Genomic DNA, 26,329 nt, shown 5'->3' with positions numbered 1-26,329 from the left:
GAATCATAACATTCAAAAACCAGTAGAAGAACCTCTCTAAGCACTCAGTGACAGACTTGAAGGTGGCAATTTTGCAACAAAAAAAGCTTCAAAAACAGACTCCAAAGAGAGACTGCTGAACGTGAATTAATATGCAAATTAGATACCATTAACTTAGGTTTGAACAGAGACTGGGAATGGTTGGGTCATTACACTAATTGAATCTATTTCCCCATGTTAAGTATACTCACACCTTCTATGGGCCATCTTGATTATCTCTTCAAACATTTTTTTTCTCCTGCTGACGATAGCTCATCTCAATTGATTGGCCTCTTACAGTTGGTATGGCTACTTCCACCTTTTCATGTTCTCTGTATGTATAAATATATTCTTGCTGTATGTTCCATTCTATGCATCCGATGAAGTGGGCTGTAGCCCACGAAAGCTTATGCTCAAATAAATTTGTTAGTCTCTAAGGTGCCACAAGTACGCCTGTTCTTTTTATTGAGTACATTAGCTTTCTCCACATCCTCTGTCACTAGTTCCTCCCCCATTCAGTAAGGGGCCCACACTTTCCCTGACCTTCTTCTTGTTGCTAACATACCTGTAGAAACCTTTCTTGTTACTCTTAACATTCCTTGCTAGCTGCAACTCCAAGTGTGATTTGGCCTTCCTGATTTCACTCCCGCATGCCTGTCCAATCTTCCACTTCTTGTAAGCTTCTTTTTTGCGTTTAAGATCAGCAAGGATTTCACTGTTAAGCCAAGCTGGTCGCCTGCCATATTTACTATTCTTTCTACACACTGGGATGGTTTATTCCTGCAACTTCAATAAGGATTCTTTAAAATACAGCCAGTTCTCCTGGACTCCTTTCCCCCCCATGTTATTCTCCCAGGGGATCCTGCCCATCAGTTCCCTGAGGGAGTCAAAGTCTGCTTTTCTGAAGTCCAGGGTCCATATTCTGCTGCTCTCCTTTCTTCCTTTTGTCAGGATTCTGAACTCAAACATCTAATGGTCACTACCTCCCAGGTTCCCATCCACTTTTGCTTCCCCTACTAATTCTTCCCTGTTTGTGAGCAGCATGTCAAGAAGAGCTCTGCACCTAGTTGGTTCCTCCAGCACTTGCACCAGGAAATTGTCCCCTACACTTTCCAAAAACTTCCTGGATTGTCTGTGCACCGCTGTATTGCTCTCCCAGCAGATATCAGAGTGACTGAAGTTCCCCATGAGAACCAGGGTCTGTGATCTAGTAACTTCTGTTAGCTGCCTGAAGAAAGCCTCGTCCACCTCTTCCCCCTGGTCTGGTGGTCTATAGCAGACTCGCACCACGACATCACCCTTGTTGCTCACACTTGTAAACTTAATCCAGAGACTTTCAGGTTTTTCTGCAGTTTCATACTGGAGCTCTGAGCAGTCATACTGCTCTCTTACATACAATGTAACTCCCCCACCTTTTCTGCCCTGCCTGTCCTTCCTGAACAGTTGATATGAACAGTTTATATCCATCCATGACAATACTCCAGTCATGTGAGTTATTCCACCACGTCTCTGTTATTCCAATCACATCATAATTCCTTGACTGTGCCACGACTTCCAGTTCTCCCTGCTTGTTTCCCAGGCTTCTTGCATTTGTATATAGGCACTTAAGATAACTCGCTGATCATCCTGCTTTCTCAGTATGAGGCAGGAGTCCTCCCCTCTTGCGCTTTCCTGCTCGTGCTTCCTCCTGGTACCCCACTTTCCCAGTTACCTCAGGCCTTTGGTCTCCTTCCCCCACTGAACCTAGTTTAAAGCCCTCCTCATTAGGTTAGCCAGCCTGCTTGCGAAGATGCTCTTCCCTGTCTTCATTAGGTAGAGCCCGTCTCTGCCTAGCAATCCTTCTTCTTGGAACACCATCCCATGGTCAAAGAATCTAAAACCCTCTCTCCGACACCATCTGCGTAACCATTCGTTGACTTCCATGATTCGATAGTCTCTACCTGGGCCTTTTCCTTCCACAGGGAGGATGGATGAGAACACCACATGCGCCTCAAACTCCTTTATCCTTCTTCCCAGAGCCATGTAGTCTGCAGTGATCAGCTCAAGGTCCTTCTTGGCAGTATCATTGGTGCCCATGTGGAGAAGCAGAAAGGGGTAGCGATCCGAGGGCTTGATCAGTCTTGGCAGTCTCTCCATCACATCGTGAATTCTAGCTCCTGGCAAGCAGCACACTTCTCGGGTTTCCCAGTTGGGGCGGCAGATAGATGACTCAGTCCCCCTTAGAAGGGAGTCCCCAACCACCACCACCCGCCTCTTTCTCTTGGGAGTGGTGGTTGTGGAACCCCCATACCTAGGACAGTGCATCTCATGCTTTCCAATCAGTAGAGTCTCCTTCTGCTCCCTTCCCTCAGATGTATCATCTAGTCCACTCTCTGCATTAGTACCTATGGAGAGAACATGAAAACGGTTGCACACCTGTATCTCCATTGCTGGTACATGGATGCTCCTCTTTCTTCTTCTGGAGGTCACATGCTGCCAAGTTTCTTCACCGTCTTTCTGTCCCAGCTGCGCAGCCTGCTCTGATTCTTCAGAATGTTGTGCCCGAAGAAGCATATCCTGATGTCTGTCCAGGAAATCTTCATTTTCTCTTACGCAAAGCAGGGTTGATACTTGTTTCTCCAGATCTTGAATCTTCTCTTCCAATATGGACACCAGCTTGCACTTTGTACAGACAAAGTCCCTTCTGTCCTGTGGAAGAAAGACAAACATGGCACATCCTATGCAGGTCACAACAGCAGATCGCTCACCATCCATATCACCTTCCTTCTAAGAGCTTCCTCAGCTGTTGCAGTATCTACTCAGAGAAGCCTGCAAGATGAAAGCCTCAGTGGACTCTCCTCAGGTGAACTTCTTCTATTAGCCTCTCCACTGTTCGCCGCTTAGCTGGTTCGCAACTGGCTGCCTTTTTATAACAATCAGGCCCACCTGGAACAAGGCACTCCCAATTCACACTTTTCAAACAATCAAGCACATGGTCAAACTGATGGAGCCAAGATGCCCTTCTCATCACCACCTCAGTGGCTACAGATCTTGCTGCTGTGTCCGCTGAGTCCAGAGCAGACTGCAGTACCGTCCTGGTCATAAGTTGTCCCTCCAATATTATGGACCTGAATTGCTCTTTTTTCTATTCTGAGATAAATGTAATAATTTCTGAGACTTTGGGGTAATTATTATGATCGTACTTGGCCAGTAATGCTTCATAGTTGGCTATCCTCAGATGTAGAATTGCAGACGAGTATGCCTTATGGCTGAAAAGTTTAACCCTTTTCCAGTCCTTGTCATAGGGCATGTTTTTGGGGTGTTGTTGTCTGCCCCGTTCATGACCTGCGTCCACCACCAATGAATTGGGTACAGGGTGCAAGAAGAGGAATTCTGTTTCCTTCACCGGTACATAATATTTTTTTTATCCAACCTCTTGCATGTAGGTGGGATCGTTGCTAGAGTCTGCCAGATTGACCTAATTGGCTCCATAATCGCATCATTCAGAGGAAGTGTGATTTTGGAAGAGGCCGATGTAAGTAAAATCTCCAGGAGTTTGTGCTGTGCCTCCTTGACTTCTTCCAGTGAAATGTCTAGTGAGCTCGCAACTCTTTTGTAAAGATCGTGAAATTGTTTGAAATCATCTCCTGTGTTGGGAGTTGGTATCATTATGGTGTCCTCAAGGGAAGATGAAGAAAAGTGGGTTGCTGGTGCCATTTCCTGGTCAGAGGTTTCTTCCTCCTCTTCAGCCCCCTCTTCTATAGGTTCCAATGGTCCTGGTACCAAAGGTGTGGGTGAATGATGTAGGCTCCCCCGGGTGGGCTGGAAGGTTTGTGTTGTGGGGGATATGTTGCCCACAGGTTCCAATATGCCCACTGTGGGGAAAATGGCATTGGTGGCATCCATGGGTAACCGTACCAGTGTGTATCTTTGGGGTCAATGTAATATCCCCTGTGCGGAGGGTCTGGTCTTCGTGGATTGTGGCCCAGAGAAGAACATTTTGGAGAATATATTTCCCCTTCATCCTCGTCGTTCTCATTGCTCGAAAACGGTGGAGCAGATCATGATGGAGTTGTGAGGTGGCTTGGTACTGACCATGCGGGGGCGGTGTCAGTGCCGAGAATAGGGGATTCAGGTGTCAAAATGATCATGAGGTCTTTGTGGTGCAGGAATTGTTGTGTTGTTGGTGGCATTGCTACCGTAGAAGACATAGCTATTGGTACTGATTTTTGCAGCATGATTGTGGGTGCTGGTGTGCGTACCCAATGCATGGTGCTTGCAGAAGGTGGTGCCACTGTCTGCAGACGTGCTGAGCCACTCAGTGCTGAGTGTTTATTCGGCTCTGCCAATGCCAATGCATGGGGTTTCAGTTTAGGAGGAGGAGTTTAAGTTGTAAGTCTCTCGCCTTTCTGGTCTGGGCTTTGAGGTTGTGGCAGTACAAACACTTCTGTGGTATGTTTCTTGCCGCGGCAGTGGACACACTGTAAATGCCCATCAAAGACAGGTATTGAAACCTGCAAGTGAGGCAGCATTTAAAACCCGGGGAACCTGGAAGAGTGCTTTCCCCTGTAAGGGGAAAAAAATTAAATTTCTACTCTAACTGTTAAGAATGGAAACCTATCTGATCTAAAAAAGGGGATTTTTGTAAAGGAAATTAACAGAGAAGAATAACTACAAAGAGAAGAATTAAGTCTAATTAATTAAAAAGATTCTGCTAATAAAAGGTATTGCGGCACTGCTGGATGATCCGACTCAAGCGAAAGGCTGTAGAGAAGGAACTGATGGGGGGGGGAGGGTGTTGGTCGCACACTGCCAGATAATCGCCTGAAGTGACACAAGATGGGGACCACACATGTGCGACCCAACGAGGCCGTCCTACTACAAATCTCCAATTACGAGCGCAGGGGTGCATGAACACCTAAAGTGGAGCACCCACAGGGACATCACTCGGTGAAGAACTGATAATTTTCTAGCAAGCAAAGCTATAACAAGATCCAATGTCTGGAAGTCAAGGCTAGACAAATGCAGACAGAAATAAGGCGCATATTTTAAAAGTTAGGGTAGTTAACCATTTGAACATTTTACCAAAGATTTGTGGTGGATTCTCCATCACTGGCAATTTTAAAATCAAGATTGGATGTTTTTCTAAAAGATATGCTTGTTGTTAGATGTTGATAGCTGTTTGGCTGATTGTATGTGTGTCCCTCTGTGTGCCGCCTCAGCCATGCACAGACAGCTGGCAGGGAAGACCTCGAGCAAACCACCCAATCACCACAAGATCTGTTAAGGGACGAAGGCACCCAGCCAGGTTTATTGTTGACAAAGCACAGTATTAGTATCCCGCAGACTCTACCAGACCACTAATACATGTATGCCTGTAACAACAGACGAGCTCGGAGAATGGCGGGACTTTCCATTCCTCCTTAGGATAGACAAAGATACTCCCTCTGAGATACATCTTTATACCCCAATACAAACAAGTTAGTACTGCCCCTTTGACAAAGTTAGTTACTGACCCCTGGCATGGCTAGTTATTACCCATTACCTTGTACATGTTGGTTCAATCAAAACATCTTTATTATGTACTGTCATCCTGACCGTATCTTTTAGGATGGTTCAGTGTGTTCCTGTTATCCTTGTGGAATGTTTTTGTACCATCCTTGATATCGGTATGTTCTGGTACCACTAGATATCGGGATGTGTTTGCGTGAGTACTCTGTGCCTAGCACTTCTTAGGAATGTGTATTTTTGCAATTTCAGCCCTGTTCTTGCCAGATTCTGCGAGCAGGATCTGCCTCATACCAGGCCTCTGATACAAGGGTTTATGTCTCAGGATCTCTTCTTACTACAATGCTTTAGTTCAAACAGGAATTAATAGAGGCAAGTCTTATGACCTGTGTTATGCAGGTTAGACAAGACGATCAAACCGTCGCATATGGATTTATAATCTATGAATGTTTGCACACTGGGACCCTGGTTCATGAATAGTGAATAAAGCAGAATGCCATAGAGCTGAAGTCTGAGCAAATCTGCCCCCAAAATCAATGACAAGAAACAAACTGAATAAAAAACTGTAGGACTGGCCAAACATTTAAAATTTGAGCAGGGTTTAACATTTGCTTTGTACAATGAGGGTCAGGAGGTCTGGAAACCATCTGTGCTGTTGCGTAGGAGGTAGAATGAACTGAAGATTTTCCCAAGTAGGTGGAGACTATCAGGCTGCTCACGCCTCTTAGGCTACAGAACCCAAAGGGAAACCTAATTTTGCAATGGCCAGCTGGGCTACGCAGGAGAATAATGGATACATTTTTTGGGGTGGGGGGTACTTTGTCTAGTTTCCAAACAAAATCTTGCAGAATATCTTCAAGGTCTGAATTTAATATTGACAGTTATAAATATAAAGAACAGTATTACCATATTTTTAAAGATTAAAATAAAAGAATCTTACACAATTAATTCTGTGTGGTCGAAACGTACACGGCCCATAAGGAATTTTCGAACATAGGTCGAATAAAATACAATAACCTGATCCAAAAGGTGAGTAATTGTCATGAGATCCCTTTCTGTCCAAAGCTCTAATCCAATCAGAACAACATGAAGGCCAAATGGACGGTACATCTAAAAACATAAATATTAAAAAAAAATCATCTACATGTAATGCTTTGAAGCTATGATCCTTCATATAATCCACACTGCCAATGTCACTCCCCAGTCTGTGTTCCAGTTTACCTCTTCAGCCACAGAAGCTGCACTGGAGCTCAGAATAAAATCATAATATTAAAGGGACACTGTTGTTGATCTGAAAAATCTCATTTCTGTCTGGAAAAATGTTTACATATTATAGTTGCAAACAACACTCATGATTACTAAAGCTGAAAGAATTTATCAGAAAAATATCTGTTTCTTTCATTTGTTTACTTTGTGCGTTTGGCAGTACTTTGTATACAGCCAGTTTCTCTGTTCTGTTCTGGTGATGGTCACTTGTACTTTCTCATGTATTAACATGACATCACCACTCTCATGCACAGCTCTGGGAGCCTCATGTATGCTGCTTCCTGTAACGGAGTCAGGGGATTACTATTAATGACTTAAGAGAACAAGCCAACAGTATGTTGGCAGAACGCTGAACTAAATGAGGCTTGATAGAAGACCTATGTAATAACTGCACTAATACTAAGTCAATATTTTTAAAGGGACACTCAACTTTTTATTTAAAAAAAAAACTTAACAGATTTTCAAAGTTCAAGTTTCTGGTAAAGCATCTTTTAAATAAGTATGTCCTGACATTTTGAAAAATACAATTATTTTAAAAGCTATTTATAATGGCTCTTATGATCCCCATTGATATTTATAGGGTCTTTTCAGCAAGGGACAATGGACAGACCTGAAAACAACAGCACTAGATCAGGTAAGGCCTGTTTCTCCCACTCACCCCCCCCCCCAAATCACACCTCTATTCTGTGGGAGTGGGAGGGGAACCCAGGTTAATCCTCTCTCCCCTCTGGATTCCAGCCCAGAGTCCGTGTGTTAATCAGCTAAAGTCTGCTTCATACGATCCCCTGCTGCTTCCCTGGGTTGCTTCCATCTATGCCTGTTTACAAGCATCTTTCACAGAGCTACTCTCTAATCCTCTCCCCCCAGAGATCTGTCTCCTTGGGCCACTTCTTCCCAGTCTGCTGCTGCCCATTTCCTCAAGCTCTCAGCCTCTCTGGCAACCATGTATTCTGCCTAAATTGCAGACTTTTATCTGAGCTGATGCTAATTGAACATAGTTGTGGCTGGAGACATAACTGATCCACTTATCAACTCTTTCATGGCTACTACAGTGTGGGGTCTATACCACCATCGTAGATAGACTATGTTTTGTTGAACAGTGGTTCTACTCCATGCCTGCAGGAAACAGGAAAGGTAATCTCTAAAGGGAAAGTGGCATAACAGGAAACTTCCCTTGAATTTAAGGCTACTAAACACAGTTTGTACAATTGGTCCGCCTACTACTGCGTCAGCAACAGGAATCCTAAGCATGAATTTGAGATCATTAAATGTGAGGTCAACTTCATTTCATCATACATGGGATCACAGATAAAGACAACACAGGTGCGGCAGAATTTTACACTACTACTGAGGGTGGTGGAGAATGTCTGCTGGAAGCCACCGCTGGGGTCAGTGAGGACTGGTGTCTGAGTGGGGTCTGCAGTTGGAAGCTGGGTGCAGTGAATTTTCCATCAGGATGAGCCTTAGCTTGAGCTCCCTTTCTTTTCTGGTGCAAGTCTTGAGGTTGAGGCAATGGGGGCACTTTTGAGATACATGTGTCTCACCCACACAGTGAATACACTGAGAGTACCCATCACTGACCGGGATTGACTCTCGGCCTGAAAGACAGCGTTTAAACCCCAGAGATCTGGGCATGCCCCTATCAGTACCATTCCCCCAGGTGAAGGAAGTGAAAACTAGACTACACTATAAGGGTGAACAGAATTTTACTGGTAACTAATAATAATTGATTTTTTAAAAAGAAATAAGTAGGGGAGAGGAGGGTAGCTATAGCTAACTCTACTGTATAACTATACTAACACTAACTCTAAAAGGTAAACGTGAAGAAACTAAGGAGGTGCTGCCAAGGGCTCCATCTCAGGCCAAGGGCGGTGGAGAAGGAACTGAGGGCGGTTTGGCCACTCAGTGCCATATAGCCGCCAGGGGGTGACACAAAATGGGGGGGGGGGATGTATGGGCCAAATGGGCACTGCTAAGAATCTCCGATCGCAGGTGAAGGGATGCAGACTCACCTAAAGTGGAGCACCCTCAGGAATGCGATAAAACATATTTAAATTTCCCATTACCATCCAGTTTCCAATGACCTAGTAGATAAAACTGTTAGCACTTTTAAATAGGTTATGAAGATGATAATTAGTGGGAGCATGGAAACAAAGCTGGCTTGATTTCTTCCAAAATACATAATTCCACCTCAAATTATGACAGGCCCTGCTTTCAATGGGAAAGAAGGTGATATATCATTTGGACTTAATCTACACCAGAGCTGCTACGCTCTATACAGGTAACCTGTGTAAGGGCTAAGGGGGCCTCTTATGTCCCCTGATTCCCCAGTGCAGATGTATAACATCAGTCACAATTGTGCCCATAATAAATAAGAGTAAATAACTCACCTCACTTGTTAAATGTACATACTGAAGCATCTTCAATGTCAACAAAGTTTCATTGGAATCTTCGTGGCGAAACTAGGTGTAAAAAAACCAAAACATCTTAGACTCTCCATTTTGAAGAGAGAATTAATTCTATGTGAGATCTTTAAATAGCAGCAGATGTTTCATGAAAAATCTTTCCAAATTAACTGTGATTCACACAAATATTCCTACATATCATTTCACTTCTCATTTTTTGTTATTCATTTACTTTTTCCATTTTCATGACAATTATATTTCTGTGTTTTTGCTCCTCTGAATATATTCTGTCAGGATTTTCACCCTTTGATCTAGATTGAAGTGTCCATTATCAAATATTTGTTCTCCGTGTAGGTACTTATAGTTTGTGATGAAGTCATCCGTAACTTTTTCTTTGTTGAGGCTAAATAGACTGAGCTCCATGAGTGTATTGCTATAAAGCGTGTTTTCTAATCCTTTAATCATTCTCATGGTGGCACTTTGCACCCTCTCCAGTTTATCAAACGTCCTTCTTGAATTGTGGGCACCAGAACTGGACACAGTATTCCAGTAGTGGCTGCACCAGTACCCAATACAGAGGCAAAATAACCTCTCTGCTCCTACTGAAGATTCCTGTTTAAGCATCCAAAGATCACATTAGCCTTTTCGGCCACAGTATCACATTGGAAGCTCATGTTCAGCTTGGAGTGACCATATCTTTTAGGAACTCATCCAATCTTGATTTAAAAACTTCACCATGTCCCCTCATAAGTTGTTCCAATGGTTAATTAACTTCCTTGTTAAAATTTATCAACCTGAATTTATTTAGCTTCAATTTCCAGACATTAGGTTTTGTTATGTCTTTGTCTGATAGACTAGAGAATCTTCTACTATCAGAAATCATCTCCCAATTTTATAGGCTGATCAAATCACCAATTAAGCTGATTGCTACTCATTGCAGCCTTATTTGAGCTTCTTGCTCTGAAGAGTGGGAATAATGGTTGATATTATTTTTAGAGAAGAGAAGATTACATTATGTTTGGATTTTCACTTATGCATTCACTTCCATTCAGAGTGTGGAGATTTTCTTGTTGTTTCTCTACTTGAAACATGTCTAGTTTTGTTTGTTTTGGGTTCTCCCCCCTCCCAGTAGGCATATTTGATCTTGAATCATTTTAAATTGGTTTCTCATCACTGGTAAAGTTTATAATAAGGACAGTTCCGTTATACAGAACTATCTGGATTGCTTAGTTAACTAAGCTCATTTTAATACAGGCAAATGTAAGGACACATATTAAGAGTCTATCTACACTACAGAGTTTATAGGTGTCTGAGCTCCCATACATGCAAATATATGCTTACCAAACCCTCCTTTGAGTATCCACACTGCAGAGTCATATATGGCCCATAGCGATGTAGCTATATACACACTGGCATTGCAGTGACACGTGTGGCACAAGCATTTCTGGGGGTTTATCAGGGGCTTTTTAGTACCATTCTAGCTGGAGACACTCTAGGGATTGTTTTACATTGTATTGCTGAATATGTCTGTTCTTCGAGCCCCTGTGCAGGAGCATTTTTACCCTGTCAGCGCATTTAGCTGAAGTATTTCCAGCTCCGCATTTATGGCTATGTCTACAACAGGGATCGGCAACCTTTGGCATGCGGCCCACCAGGGTAAGCACCCTGGCGGACCGGGCCGGTTTGTTTACCTGCCACGTCCGCAGGTTCGGCCGATCGCGGCTCCCAATGGCCACCGTTTGCCGCTCCAGGCCAATGGGGGCGGTGGGAAGCGGCGGCCAGCACATCCCTCGGCCAGTGCCGCTTCCCGCCGCCCCCTGCCTGGAGAGGCGAACTGCGATCAGTGAGAGCCACGAACCGCCGAACCCGTGGACGCGTCAGGTAAACAAACTGGCCCGGCCCGCCAGGGTGCTTACCCTGGCAAGCCGCATGCCAAAGGTTGCCGATCCCTGGTCTACAATATGAGCTACAGGTGTGATTCCCCTCCCCTGCATGTATATACATACATCACCTAAACTTGTATAGGCTTGGCTAGTTTCTTTTTTTTTTTAGGTATTCATATCTCACTATTTAATTCGAGATAGGAGTACAGTAACTCCTCACTTAACGTTGTAGTTATGTTCCTGAAAAATGCGACTTTAAGCATGTTAAGTGAATCCAATTTCCCCATAAGAATTAATGTAAATGAGGGGGTTAGGTTCCAGGGAAATTTTTTTCACCAAACAATTTAATACTGGTACACAGTGATAATGATTGTGAAGCTTGGTTGAGGTGGAGGAGTCAGAGGGTGGGATATTTCCCTTACTGCTAAATGATGAACTAGCAATTGGCTGAGCCCTCAAGGGTTAACGCTCTCACTCTACAAGACAGCAGGAATGGAGGGAGATATGCGCATTTCCCCTTTAAGTGCACTGCCTTGTTAATTAGATCAGCTTGCTGAGACCGCAGCTGCTGCAAGCTCCCTCCTCCTGAGCCCTGGTGTGTCCCGCCTGCTCTATGGAAGATGGGGTAAGCAGGGTGCAGGAGCAGGGGGGAGGGGGCACCCTGACATTAGCCCCCCTCTTCCTTCCCTCCCCCCCACACAGCAAGCAGGAGTCTCAGGGAGCAGCTCCAAGGCAGAGGGCAGGAGCAGCACATGGCAGTGGGGGGAGGGACACAGCTGAACTGCGGGCAGCTGCTGCACAGGGAACTTAGGGGAGCAGGAAGCTGATGGGGGGCTGCCGGTCCACCCTGGTTCCAAGCCCCCACCAGCTAGCTGCAACGGGCTGCTCTTCCTGCAAGCAGTAGACAAAGCAGGCGGCTGCCAAAGACGTTAGAAGGGAGCATTACACAACTTTAAGTGAGCATGTTCCCTAATTGATCCGCAATCTAACAACGAAACAACATTAACCGGGACAACTTTAAGTGAGGAGTTACTGTAGTTAAGTAAATACAATATGAAAGGCAGAAGATGATCTTATTATTTCTCTCTTGCAGCTCAATATATGCCCCTATAACAACTTTTCTAGTAGTTTTCAAATCACCCAAATTATACTGGAGAGTGACATGGCTAATGATTTCTAAGCAAGGAATTGGTATAATAACTGCTGCTGCTCAGAAATATTTTTGAATCAGTCACAACAATGAAATTCCATAGTCTATTTTAAAAATAGCTAATAATTTCTAGAAAATTAAGGGTTTCAAAGTAGCAGCTGTGTTATTAGTCTGTATCCGCAAAAAGAGCAGGAGTACTTGTGGCACTTTAGAGACTAACAAATTTATTTGAGCACAAGCTTTCATGGGATTCAATCTGTGTAATGACTCAGCCATTCCCAGTCTCTATTCAAGCCTAAATTAATAGTATCTAGTTTGCATATTAATTCAAGTTCAGCAGTTCTATGCATCTGATGAAGTGGGCTGTAGCCCAAGAAAGCTTATGCTCAAATAAATTTGTTAGCCTCTGAGGTGCTACAAGTACTCCTGTTCTTTTTGTAGAAAATTAAGAACTCACAATTTAGCTACTATAATTCCCTATTTTAGCTTCAAGCCTTTTATTATCTATTATTTATTATTAAGGCTGCGAGTCTGTCACAGAGGTCATGGAAGTCATGGATTCCGTGACTCTCTAGGACCTCCATGACTTCTGCAGCCAGCAAGTGCAACTGACCCGGTGGCCGCCTGAGCAGCTCTGACAGACCTGGGGCCAGCTACACCGCAGCCCCACCAGCAACAGCGGCGGTCCTGGGCCATCTCATCCCAGCAGCGGCTGCCGCAGTCCCAAGCCGGCAGGGCTGGTTTCTGCCAGCCCCGGCTGCCGCAGTCCCAGACTGTTGGGGCCACCCCAGGCCAGCAGCAGCTACCGCAGTCCTGGGTCGATTGGGCTGTCTCCTGCCAGCAGCGGCTTTCATGGTCTGGGACTGGCAGGGCTGCCCCAGCCAGCAGCGGCTGCTGCTGTCCCAGGCCACCCTTCTCCCCCTAAGCACCAGCAAGCACCATGAAGCCCCCACCCTGAGCACCAGCAGGTGCCCCGCAGCCCCCTTCCTGAGCACTAGCGGGTGCCCTGGAGACGCGCCCCCACACACCAGCAGGTGCCCTGGAGACCTCCCCAGCACCAGTGGGTGCCCCAAAAAACCCCTCCAGAGCAGCAGCTGCGCCCTCGGAGCCCCCCAGAACACCAAAGATTTAGGGGTATTTATAGTACAAGTCATGGACTGGTCACGGGGCCGTGAATTTTTGTTTATTGCCCATGATCTATCTATGACTAAAAATACCCATGTCTAAATCTTAGCATTATTTATTATCTAATAATAAATTTTAAATTTGAGCAAAATATGTATTCGAACATAAGAACATCCATACTATGTCAGACCAATGGTCCATTTAGCCACTATCCTGTCTTCCAACAGTGGCCAATGCCAGGTGCTCCAAGAGGGAATGAACAGACCAGGTAATCATCAAGTGATCCATCCCGTCATCCATTCCCATCTTCTGGCAAACAGAGGTTAGGAAAACCATCCCTGCCCATACTGGTTAACAGCCATTGATGGACCTATCCTCCATGAATTTATCTAGTTCCTTTTTAAACCTGGTTATAGTCTTTGCCAGAGGATGTTATAAAGGCCAAGAGTTCCACAGATTGATTGTGCATTCTGTGAAGAAATATTTCCTTTTGTTTGTTTTAAACCTGCTTCCTGTTAATTTAATTTGGTGACCCCTAGTTCTTCTGTTAAGAGAAGGAATAAATAATACTTCCTTATTTACAATCTCCATACCAGTCATGATTTTATAGACCTCTATCACATCCCCCCTTAGTCATCTCTTTTCAAAGCTGAAAAGTCTCATTCGTATTAATCTGTCCTCATATGGAAACTGTTCCATACCCCTCAGCTTCAAGCCCCAGATTTGAGGCGATCCTCTTTAAGAGCTCTTGATGAGCCTTGGCATCATCGTCGGGGACTGGGTGAGAGGGCTCCGTAATCGCCTTGTCAGGCGAGGATGAAGAGGAGGCAGGTACCGGTGGGTCTGCCACCTCTGTCACCTCCTCCATGGGCACCTCTGCTGTGGCTGGGTGACCCTGAGGGGTTCGCTCTAGAGTCACATCTAGGATGTTAGACCATCGCCAACCGCTTGTCCAATGCCCCTGAATCTGATTTATGCCCCTGTGAGGGCTATGGAAACCCCCAGGGATTCCCAAGGTGCTGGGAGCAGGCCACTAGCCCTTAGGCCATGCTGCACTGGGAGGTGCTGTGGTGAAAGCCAGTGCCCCCGATGGGTGGCCCTGACTCACTGGCAGGGAATCCTCCTCGCTGTTGGAGCCCGAGGAGGAAGGTCCACATCAGGGGGACCACGACGGTGCCGAGGCCGTCTGCTACCCGGTTCCTGTTGGTGCCGAACCTGGAGCTCCGCTGAGGATCTGCACAAGGGGGATGACCCTCGGTGCCGTGATCCCAGTGACTGGTGGTGCCGTTCGGTGGATTGGTGACAGTAACCCAGCGATCTACGCCTTACGCTTAGCAAGCGGTCCGTCGAGCGGGAGCAGGAACGGTAGCGGGTAGGCCGTCGCACCAGGGATCATGGGCACACCGCCAGAGAACCATACAGGTGTTCCAGCAACTTGTAACAGGGTCCTTGGACCAGCGGCGCGAATCGCCAGAGCAGTGCTGTACACTGGGAGAGCAGCTCAGGCATCACTGGCACTGGGGCCGCGAGGATAGGTGCCGCAACTCTGTAGGTCTGCGCCGTTCCACTGGCGATCGCCTCCTCGACCCAGAGGAGCACTGCCTGGAGTCTGGGGACTGACGCTGGGGACTCTGACGAGTGGGCTGACCCATAACCGGGGCATGGTGGTTCTGCGCAGGCGAGCGCTGGGGGGACACTCCCTGTGGTGAGGAGCAGTGCCGCACTGATGGGGACCATTGGAAGGGTCCCAAGGCAGGTTTTCCCCTGAAACGGGACACCTCTGTGGCCGGAACGGGTGGCACCGGTAGGGACAGAATGTCCTTTGAGACCTGAAAGGCCTCTGGTGTGGACGACACTGCCAGGTGCCAAATGCCTCTGCTGCTTCCCAGGGTGGTGGGCGAGCACTGGAGTGGGCTAGCTCGCTCAGCAGGAGCTGAGGCCCGACCTCCATCCAGAGGTGAAGAGTTGCCCCTCACAGGTCTTTGCTCTCCTCTGGCCCTCTCCTTCCCTTTATGGGACACAGGAGACTGTCCCCTCCTGGCCTTTCTTTGCTTTCTAGCTGGTACTGGGGAGGGGGATCGATGCCAGTCCACAGTCGTCGCCGGCGGCATGTTCCACACAGAGACCACGGTGCTAGGAGCACAGTCTGATCTGGATGGCTCTGGTGCTCCTTTTTGGTCCGAAGTTTAAAGCTTTTACAAATGCAAAACTTGTTGCTAACATGGGTTTCCCCTAAGCACTTCAAACAACTGCTGTGGGGGTCACTGACTGGCATAGGTTTTTTGCAAGTCACAGGGATTGAAGCCCGAGGACCTGGGCATGCCCCGTCCCGTAGGCGAAATCCCGTCAGGGACTACAAACTAACACTAAACTACACAAACTAAAAACTCACAACTTTTCAACAACTATATACAGCAAAGTTAACAATGAACAGTTGAGGGGAGTAAGCTTGCTGAGGCAAGTAGACGTTCCAGCACCGACACTGGCAATAAGAAGGAACTGAGAGTGGGGGGAACTGGCAGTGTCCCTTATACCACAGCATACACATACCATTCCAGAGGGAGCCAGAGCCGGTCCCCTATGGATACCACTGAGGGGGAACTTCCGGCACCGGTACATGTGGCAAGCACACACACCTGCTTGATGGAATAGACATGAGCAAGCACTCGAAGAAGAATGTTAAACAGCATAGGGACAAGAACTGATCCCTGCAGGACCCCACTATAAACACACCCACTCGATGATTGCCTGTTACAATTACATTTTAAGACCTAACCATTTAGCCAACTTTTAATCTTTTTAATGTGTGCCATGCTAAGTTTATATCATTCTAGTTTTTTAACTGAAATGTTGTGCAGTATCAAGCCAAATGCCTTAAAGAAGTCTATTACATGAACACTATTACTTTATCAGCCCAACTTGTTATCTCATGAAAAAAGATAACAGCTTACTTTGACAGAATCTATTCTCCATAAACCCATGTTAATTGGCATTAATTATATTACCCTCCTCTAACTCTTTATTAATCTAGTCCTGTATCAGTCAGTCCACTATGTTCCTCCGGATCGATGTCAGTCTGACAGGCCTATAATTAAGGCTAAGATTTTGCCACAGATATTTTTAGTAAAAGTCACGGACAGGTCATGGGCAAAAAAGAAAAATTCATGAAACCATGTCCTGTCCGTGACTTTTACAAAAAATATCCATGACAAAATGGGGATCTGTGGGTCCCCACCCTGCCTGAAGTGGAGCAGCTGGGACCTGGGGGGGATGCCCCTCTGCCTGGCCATGGTAGCGGCAGGGAACTTGGGAGTTCTCCCACCGTCCTCGGTGACTGGGAGCTCTGGGGGTTCCCTGGTGACTTGGAGTTCCGGGGGCTTCCAGAGGTGGCAGGGATACCCCGCAGGTCCCTGCACCTGTGAATGGCGGGGGACCCTGCAGCTCCAGGCCTCCGTAGGCGGTGGGGGACCCTGCAGCTCCCAGCCTCCGCAGGCAGCAGGGGACCCTGCAGCTCCTGACCACTACAGGCAGAAGTCATGGAGGTCACTGGAAGTCACAAATTCTGTGACTTCCGTGACCTCTGTCACTAAATCGTAGCCTTACCTATAACTAATTGGGTCATCCCATTTACCCTTTTTAAGTATTGGCACAACATAAACTTTCTTCCAGTCTTCTGGAACTTCCCCAGTGTTCTCAGATTTATTGAAAATCAGCATCAGTGTTTCAGCAAATTCATCAGCCAGCTCTCTTAAAACTGTTTGACACGAGTTACGTGGACCTGTTGATTTTAAAATGTCCAACTTTCATCAACTGAAGGGCATATCTATATTTCTAACCAATGACTAAGGAGAATAATTCACATCCTAATCTATACATCAAACTTCAACATTTCATACAAATATTTTACTGGGAGATTTAAATGCAGAAGGATCACTACTAAAATAGTTTGTAAGTCTGACATTATAATTAGAACAAAACACTATCATTTGATTACTTACCTTTGCTTTGTCTGCAACAAAATAACACTCTAAATATCTGGTAGATGTGTACAAAGTGTTTAGTTCACCTTCCTGGAAGTAAAGACACGTAAAGCAGGGTTATGTACAGTAAATTGAGGTGTTTAAATGCATGTAGAATCACAGAAATACAACCCTGGACCATACCCTCCTGTATTATGTCACTCACCCAAGGGGAAAATCTTACAGAATTATAATTCTTTGACAGGATAACAAGTCTTGAGGATAGGGGGAAGTGTGGTATGTCTTGACTTTAGTAAGACTTTTGATACTGCTTCACATGACCTTCTCATAAACAAACTAGGGAAATACAACCTAAATGGAGCTACTATAAGGTGACTGCATAACTGGTGAGAAAACCATTCCCAGAGAGTAGTTATCAGTGATTCAGTTTAGATAAGTGCATAGAGAGCACACTTATAAAATTTGTGGACGATACCAAGCTGCGAGGGGTTGCAAGTTCTTTGGAGGATAGGATTAAAATTCAGAATGATCTGGACAAACTGGAGAAATGGTCTGAAGGAAACAGGATTAAATTCAATAAGGAAAAATGCGAAGTACTCCACTTAGGAAAGAACCATCAGTTGCACACATACAACATAGGAAATGAGTGCCTAGAAAGGAGTAGTACAGAAAGGGACCTGGGGGTTGTGACAGGATCCCCGTGCTGCAGCCTCGGACCGTGGGACCGCTGTGCTCCCTGAACTCTCTCCAGCCTGGACTGTCTCTCACAATGCCTCGCTAGTGATCAGCAGCAACCCCCTCCAGGCGCTGTTATCACTCAGCACAACCGCATGTCGAGCCCAACACCCAGATAAATTGCATGAATACTCCCAGAGCCACTCATGAATCACACAGAGAAAGGCACCAGCCCAATCCCGCCCCCACAGCTCCCAGCACCGTAGCTCAGGAATATACGATCTTGCACTACTCAAGACGAGCAATGCAGATTTATTAATTGGTTCACCACTTCTTCAATGGAAAGTGGATATACACCAGCCTTTGCAAAACCTGAGCAGATTTGCCACACACCTCATACAAAGTCACTGGTAAAGATAAACAGTAAAACAAATGTATTGACTACAAAAGATAGATTTTAGTGATAGGCAAAAAGTCAGAGTTAGTTACCAAAAAGAAAAGAAAATATAAGCACACAGTCTAAACTCTCAATCCTATTAGACTGGGCAACATCTAGATTAAGCAGGTTTTCTCAGCCCACTGGATATTTCAGTCCATAGTATACAGATTTCACCCTTGAAATCTGGGCCAGTCCCCTCAGTTGGAGTCTTCAGAGTGTCCTTGTTGCTTGCAGCATAGGTAGGTGCAGGAGAAAGGCCAAGCATGGGCCCCCTCTGTTCAGTTTTATACCCTCAGTCCATGTGCTTGGAGAACACAAATCCAGGCATGCCTGGGTGGGCATTGCTGAGTCTCCAGGCAAGGTTGAGCAATTCCCCTGGTGTGGCCCCATGCAGGTGAGTAATTGCGTTGTAGCTCCCTTGCTGGACAATGGTTGTTGATGGGTTATTTGACACCCCGCCTGGATTTCGGTTACTTTCCTTGCTGTGGCCTATGGGGAGCTAATATCTGGCTGCTTCCCTAACTTAGAGCATGTTTTAGTGACAACCATACAACACAATTCTCATAACTCCATATGCATTAATGATATACATATATGGACAGAGAAATAACTTTCAGCAGATCATAACCTTTCCCCTGATACCTCACATGGAATGCTTTTATGCAATATCACAATTATATACAAATGAAGAATATGGGGGTTACAAGATGCTCTCCCAAGGTATAGAATGTCACAGGGGTCGTAGTGGATCACAAGCTAAATATGAGTGTAGCACTGTTGCAAAAACAGCAAACATCATTCTGGGATTTGTTAGCAGGAGTGTTGTAAAAAAGACATGAGAAGTAATTCTTCCACTCTACTCCAAGCTGAATAGGCCTCAGCTGGAGTATTGTGTCCAGCTTTGGGTGCCACACTTCATGAAAGATGTTGACTGTTGCAGGGAAAGCGCACCCCATCCTGCCTTTGGGCGGGGTGAGGGTAAATATTTCACTGCGGCTGTGTCTACACAATCACCCCTAGTCTTGGGGTAGTATGGCCTTGGGGCAAAAGTCAATATGGCCACCCTTTCTCTCAGGGTTGCATGGCCCAACGGCTAGAGCCATTGTGAAGCCCTCTCCCACAGGGCTGTGGGACCTAACCAAGTCAGTCTGGCTAGCTGGTTCAGCTGGGTGTATGGCCACCAGCAGTATGACCTTCCGGTTCAGGAGGGCTGTGTGGCCTAGCGGCCAGGGTCAGTAGGGCTGCCGTCTCTTAGGGCTGTATGGCCCAATGGCCAGAGTCAGTATAACTGCCACATCAGTAGGATTGTGTGGCCTAGCGGCCAGAGTAAGTTGGGCTACCATCTTCAGTAGGGCTGGGTGGCCTAGTGGCCAGAGTCAGTAGGACTACCCTTTCTCAGGCCCAATGGCCAGAGTCAGTATAACTGCTCATTTCAGTAGGGTTGTGTGGCCTAGCAGCCAGAGTCAGTAGGGCTGCCTTCTCTCAGAGCTGCATGGCCCAATGGCCAGAGTCGGTATACCTGCCCACTTCAGTAGGGCTGTGTGGCCTAGCGGCCAGTCAGGGGAGTAGGCCCCCACCTAGGGGTGGCGACCTGATAGGGGGACCCAGGCCCCCCCTGCTCCACCGGGTCCCAGTTCAGGGCCCTGTCGGAGGCAACTATTCTCGCCCGTGGTCAGTGGGGAATCCGCCCAAAATATACTGACACCACTCATCACAATGACTACCTGAGCTACTTCTTACCCTGTCCCTGGCGCAGTGGTCCTGGCATCTCTGGGGTCTCTGGACTCTTCAGTCTATGTGGATCGGTCACTCCTTGGGCGTTCTCCTGGGTCTCGGTGTCTCTGGCTTCTGCCATCTCGGGCTTCAGCTGCTCCCGGATTAGAGCTTGCAGCATGTGGTCCTCCCTCTTCTGCAGTCAGCCCTGAATAGGCTGAGCTGCTCCCTTTTATACCTATTTCCCAGCCAGAGTATGCCCAGCAGGGCCAAGGGGGTGTGTCCTCCTCAGCCCAGAGAGTAGAATTAACCCTTGCAGTACCAGTGCAGGGCAAGCACATCCCGTCACATGGACAAATTGGAGAAAGTCCAAAGAAGAGCAACAAAAATGATTACATGTCTAGAAAACATTACCTATGAGGGAAGATTGGAAAAAATGGGTTCATTTAGTCTGGAGAAAGGAAGACTGATGGGACACGATGACAGTTTTCAAGTACATAAAAGGTTGTTACAAGGAGGAGGGAGAAAAATTGTTCTCTTTAACCTCTGAGGATAGGACAAGAAGCAACGGGCTTAAATTTCAGCAAGGGCAATTTATGTTAGACATTAGGAAAAAACTTCCTAACTGTCAGGGTGGTTAAGCACTGGAATAAATTGCCTAGGGAGGTTGTGGAATGTCCATCATTGGAGATTTTTAAGAGCAGGTTAGACAACACCTGTCAGGGATGGTCTAGATAATACATAGTCCTGTCATGAATTCAGGGGACTGGACTAGATGACCTCTTAAGGTCCCTTTCAGTCATACAATTCTATAGTTCTATGATTCTCCAAAATACCATTTTTTTGGCACCAACACTATAAATTGGAAAAGAATTGCATGAAGTGCAGCAGCACTGGGTAAGTGCTACTATAAAAATATAATCATTTTCCTTTGCTAATAGGCTTCTTTAGAGCAGTGGTTCTTCATGTTTTTCCACTGGGAAACCAAAACTACCTGCAGTTGCTTGGTGTAACCCATCAAATCCCACAACCCTTCATGCACAGAAGGACTGAAGTCCAAATAAGAAGTTAGTTTTTATGTCCTAAAACTGGGTGAAGGCTGGATGTGGTGCTGGTGGGTCAGCATTCTTGGCTGGCCTGAGGGTCCCACACCAGGACCCTCTGTCTTGCCCTGTCACATAAGCCCCTCATTCCTGGGCTTGGGTCAGCCTCTGTCGAGGAGGGGATTTTTGTTCCACTGCTGCTGGAGTTCTCCAAACCATCTCCAGTCTTGTCCCAATATTACTGGGTGGACCAGAGTGGTCACTAAGCTGACTCGGCAAGTCTCAGTGTGGCTCTGTACTTCCAGTTGCACTTTTCTCACGGGGTAGGGCAGCACATCCCTGTGGATGTACTGGAAGTAGATAGCGGGGTCCCACCATGTAAGGGGACTCCAGAAGGCTAGTCCACATGATGGTCTAGCTACATCCAGAGTCCATCACGCCCATACTTTGGTGCCATTGACGCATACTGACAGCAACATCTTAGTCGGGCCCTGTTTCCGGGCTCGGGTGACTGCTGTCAATGCCTACCCATAACTGGAGTCCACAAACGGGCACTCCCACTTGAAATGTCCCTGCCATCCACATTCGAAGCATTTGCCCTTTGGGGTCATTGTTGGCTGGCCTGCCTCTGATGCAGTGGGTCCTCCTGATGGGGCATATCCCCCTCTTTGGGGGCCCTGGTCCCCCCCTCCATTCTGCCTCTGCATTTAGGCCTCTCCCTGTGGCCAGGGGCACCTCCTAGGATAACAGCTGATGTAGATGTTCTCAACCTTCCTTCCTAGCCCGGCCCCTGCTAGGGGTCAGAATCTTTCTTTCAGGGGCATTGCCCTTGGTGTCAGTGAGGCCAGCCCCTCAACAAACATGTAGATCTCCATTAGAGTCATGGCCTCTGCCAGGGTTGACATTGGATGGTGCTTCACCCACTCCTTTGCCGCGGCTGGGAGAATATGGACGAACTGTTCTAACACAAGAATTTCCACCACCTGCACTATGGCCTGTTTTTCTGGGTCTAAGCAGTGCCACTGGTCCTTGAGACACTGGACCACCATGCAGGGCCAGGTATCTCACTTTAATAAACCTCCAGTAGAACATATCGGGGTTGATATCTAAGTAGTCGAGTTCTCTTGTGCTTCAGTGGGGTCCAACCTCCAATAGACCAATTGCACAGGGTTGGTCAAGTATGGGGTGATCAGGGTGGCCCAATGTTCTGGTGGCCAACGTGCCACGGTGGCCACCCATTCAAAGGTGATCAATAAGGCTTCAGAGTCACCTCCAGGGCCCATTTTCATGAGCCAGATGAGCAGCTCAGTGGGGAGGGCATGTCCTACAGGCCCAGGAGCTGTGATGTGCATGCCCCCTGGGGCTATAATAGCATCGCCACCTTCTGGATCAGGTGTTCTTGTTTTGCCTGGTGCTGGGCTGCCAGCTCCCAAATTATCTGTTGTTCCTGGGCGGCAATCTGTTGCAGTATCTGTCCTTGCTGCAGGTAGTTCTCCAAAATCCATTTCAGTAGCTTTTCTATATCCATGGCCTCTTTAAGTCATTCAATCAGTGGTCCAGTGGTCCTTTTAACAGGACTTGGCTGTTGCCCATGTTCTCCACCATGTATAGGAGGGGGTGGGTTTGGGTCCAATCCCAGCAACATCACAAGGTGGCAGTACTCTGAGTTATGTCACCTAGCAGTGAGCATCAATGGCTGGGAGTAAGGGAACTCAGGCCCTCCCTGCTCCTCCGGGTTCCAACCCAGAGCCCAATGAAGCAGTAATTCAAAAATGTGCAGCCTAAGAGTTGGATGCATCTATGTCTCCTCCCTGGGCCACTTCCTACCCCAGATTCTGTTCCTCTGTTGGTGTCACTGGTTTGCCTCTGAGTCCCTTCTGGAGTTCTCTCTGTCTGTGATCCAAAGGGTCTTCCTCTCACATTCACAGCTCATCGTTGCTGATCTCCGCAATTGAAAGGCCTGTGGCAGCTTGGCATTGAGGACTAGGCCCAGCTGCATGGGGCCTCAGGGGCTTCTCAGCCGGAGCCTGCAACACACAGCTGCTCTCCTGCTCCATCCACCCAGACTGAGCTAAACTGCTCCCTTTGAGCTCAGCCTCCACCGTGAGCATGCCCACCAGGGGTAGCTGGGCAGGGCTTTCTGGGCCCAGAGTTGCTCCTTAATCCTTACTTCTCCAGTGTGGGGTTTACACCCCCATCACAGTACCCCACTGAGACCAAGACTGTGGTCTTCCAGGGGAGGAGACTTAGTTGTGGGTAGCAGAAGGGACAGCAGAGAATTTTAGCTATTAGCAAGAGGTTTACCACAAGAGCTTGCATATGCCAGAGGGATTTCTTTCAGCCAGTGTCTAAATATGTCCCACAGACCATAACCTTATCCTTGGTTTTAAATCTTCTGTCTTTCCCAGGGACTGTTTATTGGATGTTGAGGGTCTGGGTCCTAACAGAGTCTAGTGTAGACCCAGTACTCTTTCTTTCCCAGAGTATTAGGCCTTCCCTAAGTGAAACACATGGGGGGAAGGGGATATCCTTCTTTTGCCAGATGGAAGTGGAATACTGGACTTTATCTGACCCTGAAAAAAGAAGGGAACTGACAACATTTCTAGAAAGAAATCAGCAAAGGGAAATAGAACTGGGATTACCAACTGGGGCATTTAGGCACACGTTGAATAGATTCCATGAGGCTGACAAACTACTTCCTTCACAATCAATAGATAGGAATGCTTTTAGTTACCAGATTTATGGAAGGATAAACAGAATTAATTTGTTCCCCTGACTACAAAGTGAATTTCCAGCACAACTGAGGTCACTTCCGACAATGAGTTTGAAAAATGGGCCTAACATGCATAACTAAGGGCTGGTCACCAGTTCAAACTAAGATACGTGAATAACGTAGCTGAAGTCGAAGTATCTTAGTTCGAACTTAAAGGTACTTACCGCGGGTCCACACGTGGCAGGCAGGCTCCCCCGTCGACTCCGCCTACTCCTCTCGAGGAGTAGGATTACCGGCGTCGACGGCGAGCACTTCCGGGATCGATTTATCGCGTCTAGACAAGACGCGATAAATCGATCCCAGAAGATCGATTGCTTGCCGCCCAGAAGATCGATTGCTTGCCGCCGAACCAGCGGGTAAGTATAGACGTACCCTTAGTATGTTCCACCTGGGGGATGGTCAATTATTTTTTGTGACGGTCCAAATTTCTTGGTCAAGGTATAGTCAAGGTCCAGACTCCAGAGAAAATAATAAAAAATCCAATAATAATAAAAAGATTTTGGCATCCATTCAAAAGCACCTGACGGTCCAGATTTGGCCCACGGTCTGCCTATTGACTACCCCTGCACATACTAGCCATTTATTTTATGTGAACCCATATAAAACACTTACATCTATTACAAGTTGTCTCTCCATCTGAACCTTAGATATTTGATGTTCTCTGCCATTGGCTGTTTGATCTTCGATATCTTCATCAGCTACTCCACATCGACCAGGTGAGTCTGTATCAGCTGCCATTTGATAAATAATGTGTTGAAATGTAGAGGAAGATTTAACAGGTTCAATTTCATAGTTTAAATCATAAATCTTCAAATGTCCCCTGAGAATTGCAAAATGAAATGTGATTTAGAGATTTGGAAAAATTGAAAAATTCTACAAAAATATTAGAGCTGGTCCAGAATTTTCCATCTGAATTATTTTTGATATATAATGCAGTTTTTGTAGAACTTTAACAGAAATTTCCTCCCTTCCCTTCTAAAAGGAAAGTGCTATTGAGAGACAAACATTTCCGATTTACAATCAAATATCAATGTTCTTGGTAACACTGCCACCTTTGGGAGGCACAATTACAAGCCAGAAGGCCCTCAAATGGTCATTATGCCACAGATCAGTCATTACCACACTACATACTGTTTTAAAATCTATAAAATAGAATAAAAAATTAAGATGATAAATTTGTGATTCTAGCCCTATGCAGTGGCAGCAAATGACCCTTAACATGGTCATTAGCATGAAATCTGCATTAGGAAAAAGTAAAAGGGCACTAACCTAGTTATTCTGTTATGTTAAATCTACCTTCGCATTTCAGAAGAAGAAAATTCATAATGTTTGCAATCTAGCATACTGAGGAGTTTACATTACCAGAGTCCAGAGCAGGTGCTGAGGACGGCAACAGATTCTGGGACATCCTCCACATATCCAGAGTAGTAACAATCATCCTGCAATGTCCAAAAAAAGTTTTTCTTTTCTATCATTAATTTTAGTCAAATAGAATAGCAGATACTAGTTACACTAAATTAAATATACACAATGCAATGGCTAATTTTTTTTTTGGCATCTGATTTCAAAATGTGATTCTAATATGAAAAATGACTGTATAAAATGATACCTTTTCACTCAGCAGATCTGTTCTCCTGTGTACTCAGATCTGCTGACTTTGGTGTCAAAACCAAGTTTTGTTCCTTTACACTCATGTTAACAGTGCAGAGATAATGCAGCTGAAACAGAGTGAGCTTCAAAGAGAGGTTCTCAAATATTACACCGGTCACACAATTAATTCCTAATATATTACTATTCACGCTTCTGCTACCTTACTATCAACAGCTAGTTGAAGACTTATTAACAGAAAAGGAGGCCTATTGGAAATGACATGAATTTTTCTAATGCAATCATGTCCAGGGAAGGTGAAAGAAGAGGGATAAACCAGATTCAATTTAACTCCCAAACTATGCAACCTTGCTTCACCTGCTCCTTCAAAAGGTTTAGGAAAGAGTACTGGTTTATATGAAAATCTGACACCATCTGTAACAAGCTTCTGGTATATAGGAGTGTTGTCAAGAAACTGAAGTGAAAATGCAGTCTTATTTGTGTATTTTCTTCCTAGGAACCACTATGTCCAGACAAGGGACTGTTCCCCTTCTGCCCACCAATTGGAGGCAGACCAATTCCAGAACAATATTATTTTTCCTCTTTAGAAGACAACGACATTAAAGTTAAGTACTATTTGATTCCAGTCATTTCCAACAGAGCCTTAATAAGGGTATGTCTACACTCAGCCGCTAGTTCGGCGGCTGGGAATCGAAGTTCTGGGTTCGACTTATCGCGTCTTGTCTGGACGCGATAAGTCGAACCAGGAAGTGATCGCCGTCGAC

General features: G+C 46.1%; 1 protein-coding gene across 1 annotated transcript in view; it reads right to left on the bottom strand.

Annotated features, from left to right (window-relative positions):
* Positions 1 to 25,396, bottom strand: part of LOC113407839 (disintegrin and metalloproteinase domain-containing protein 20-like) — a gene marked incomplete at its 5' end in the record, with an annotated part of 156,170 nt that extends 130,774 nt beyond the window's left edge. The window contains 5 exons of the mRNA XM_029913050.1: positions 6,446 to 6,615; positions 9,162 to 9,233; positions 17,333 to 17,404; positions 24,579 to 24,777; positions 25,320 to 25,396. Coding sequence (XP_029768910.1) covers positions 6,446 to 6,615; positions 9,162 to 9,233; positions 17,333 to 17,404; positions 24,579 to 24,777; positions 25,320 to 25,396 — 590 coding nt within the window. The remainder of the gene's footprint in view (positions 1 to 6,445; positions 6,616 to 9,161; positions 9,234 to 17,332; positions 17,405 to 24,578; positions 24,778 to 25,319) is intronic.
* Between the last annotated feature and the right edge of the window lie 933 nt (positions 25,397 to 26,329).

This window comes from Terrapene carolina, unplaced genomic scaffold, assembly GCF_002925995.2.
Source record: "Terrapene carolina triunguis isolate 2854851 unplaced genomic scaffold, T_m_triunguis-2.0 Scaffold430, whole genome shotgun sequence".
NCBI lineage: Eukaryota > Metazoa > Chordata > Testudines > Emydidae > Terrapene > Terrapene triunguis.
The sequence above is the reverse complement of the archived record's forward strand: the minus strand, read 5'-3'. Positions and strand labels throughout refer to the sequence as shown.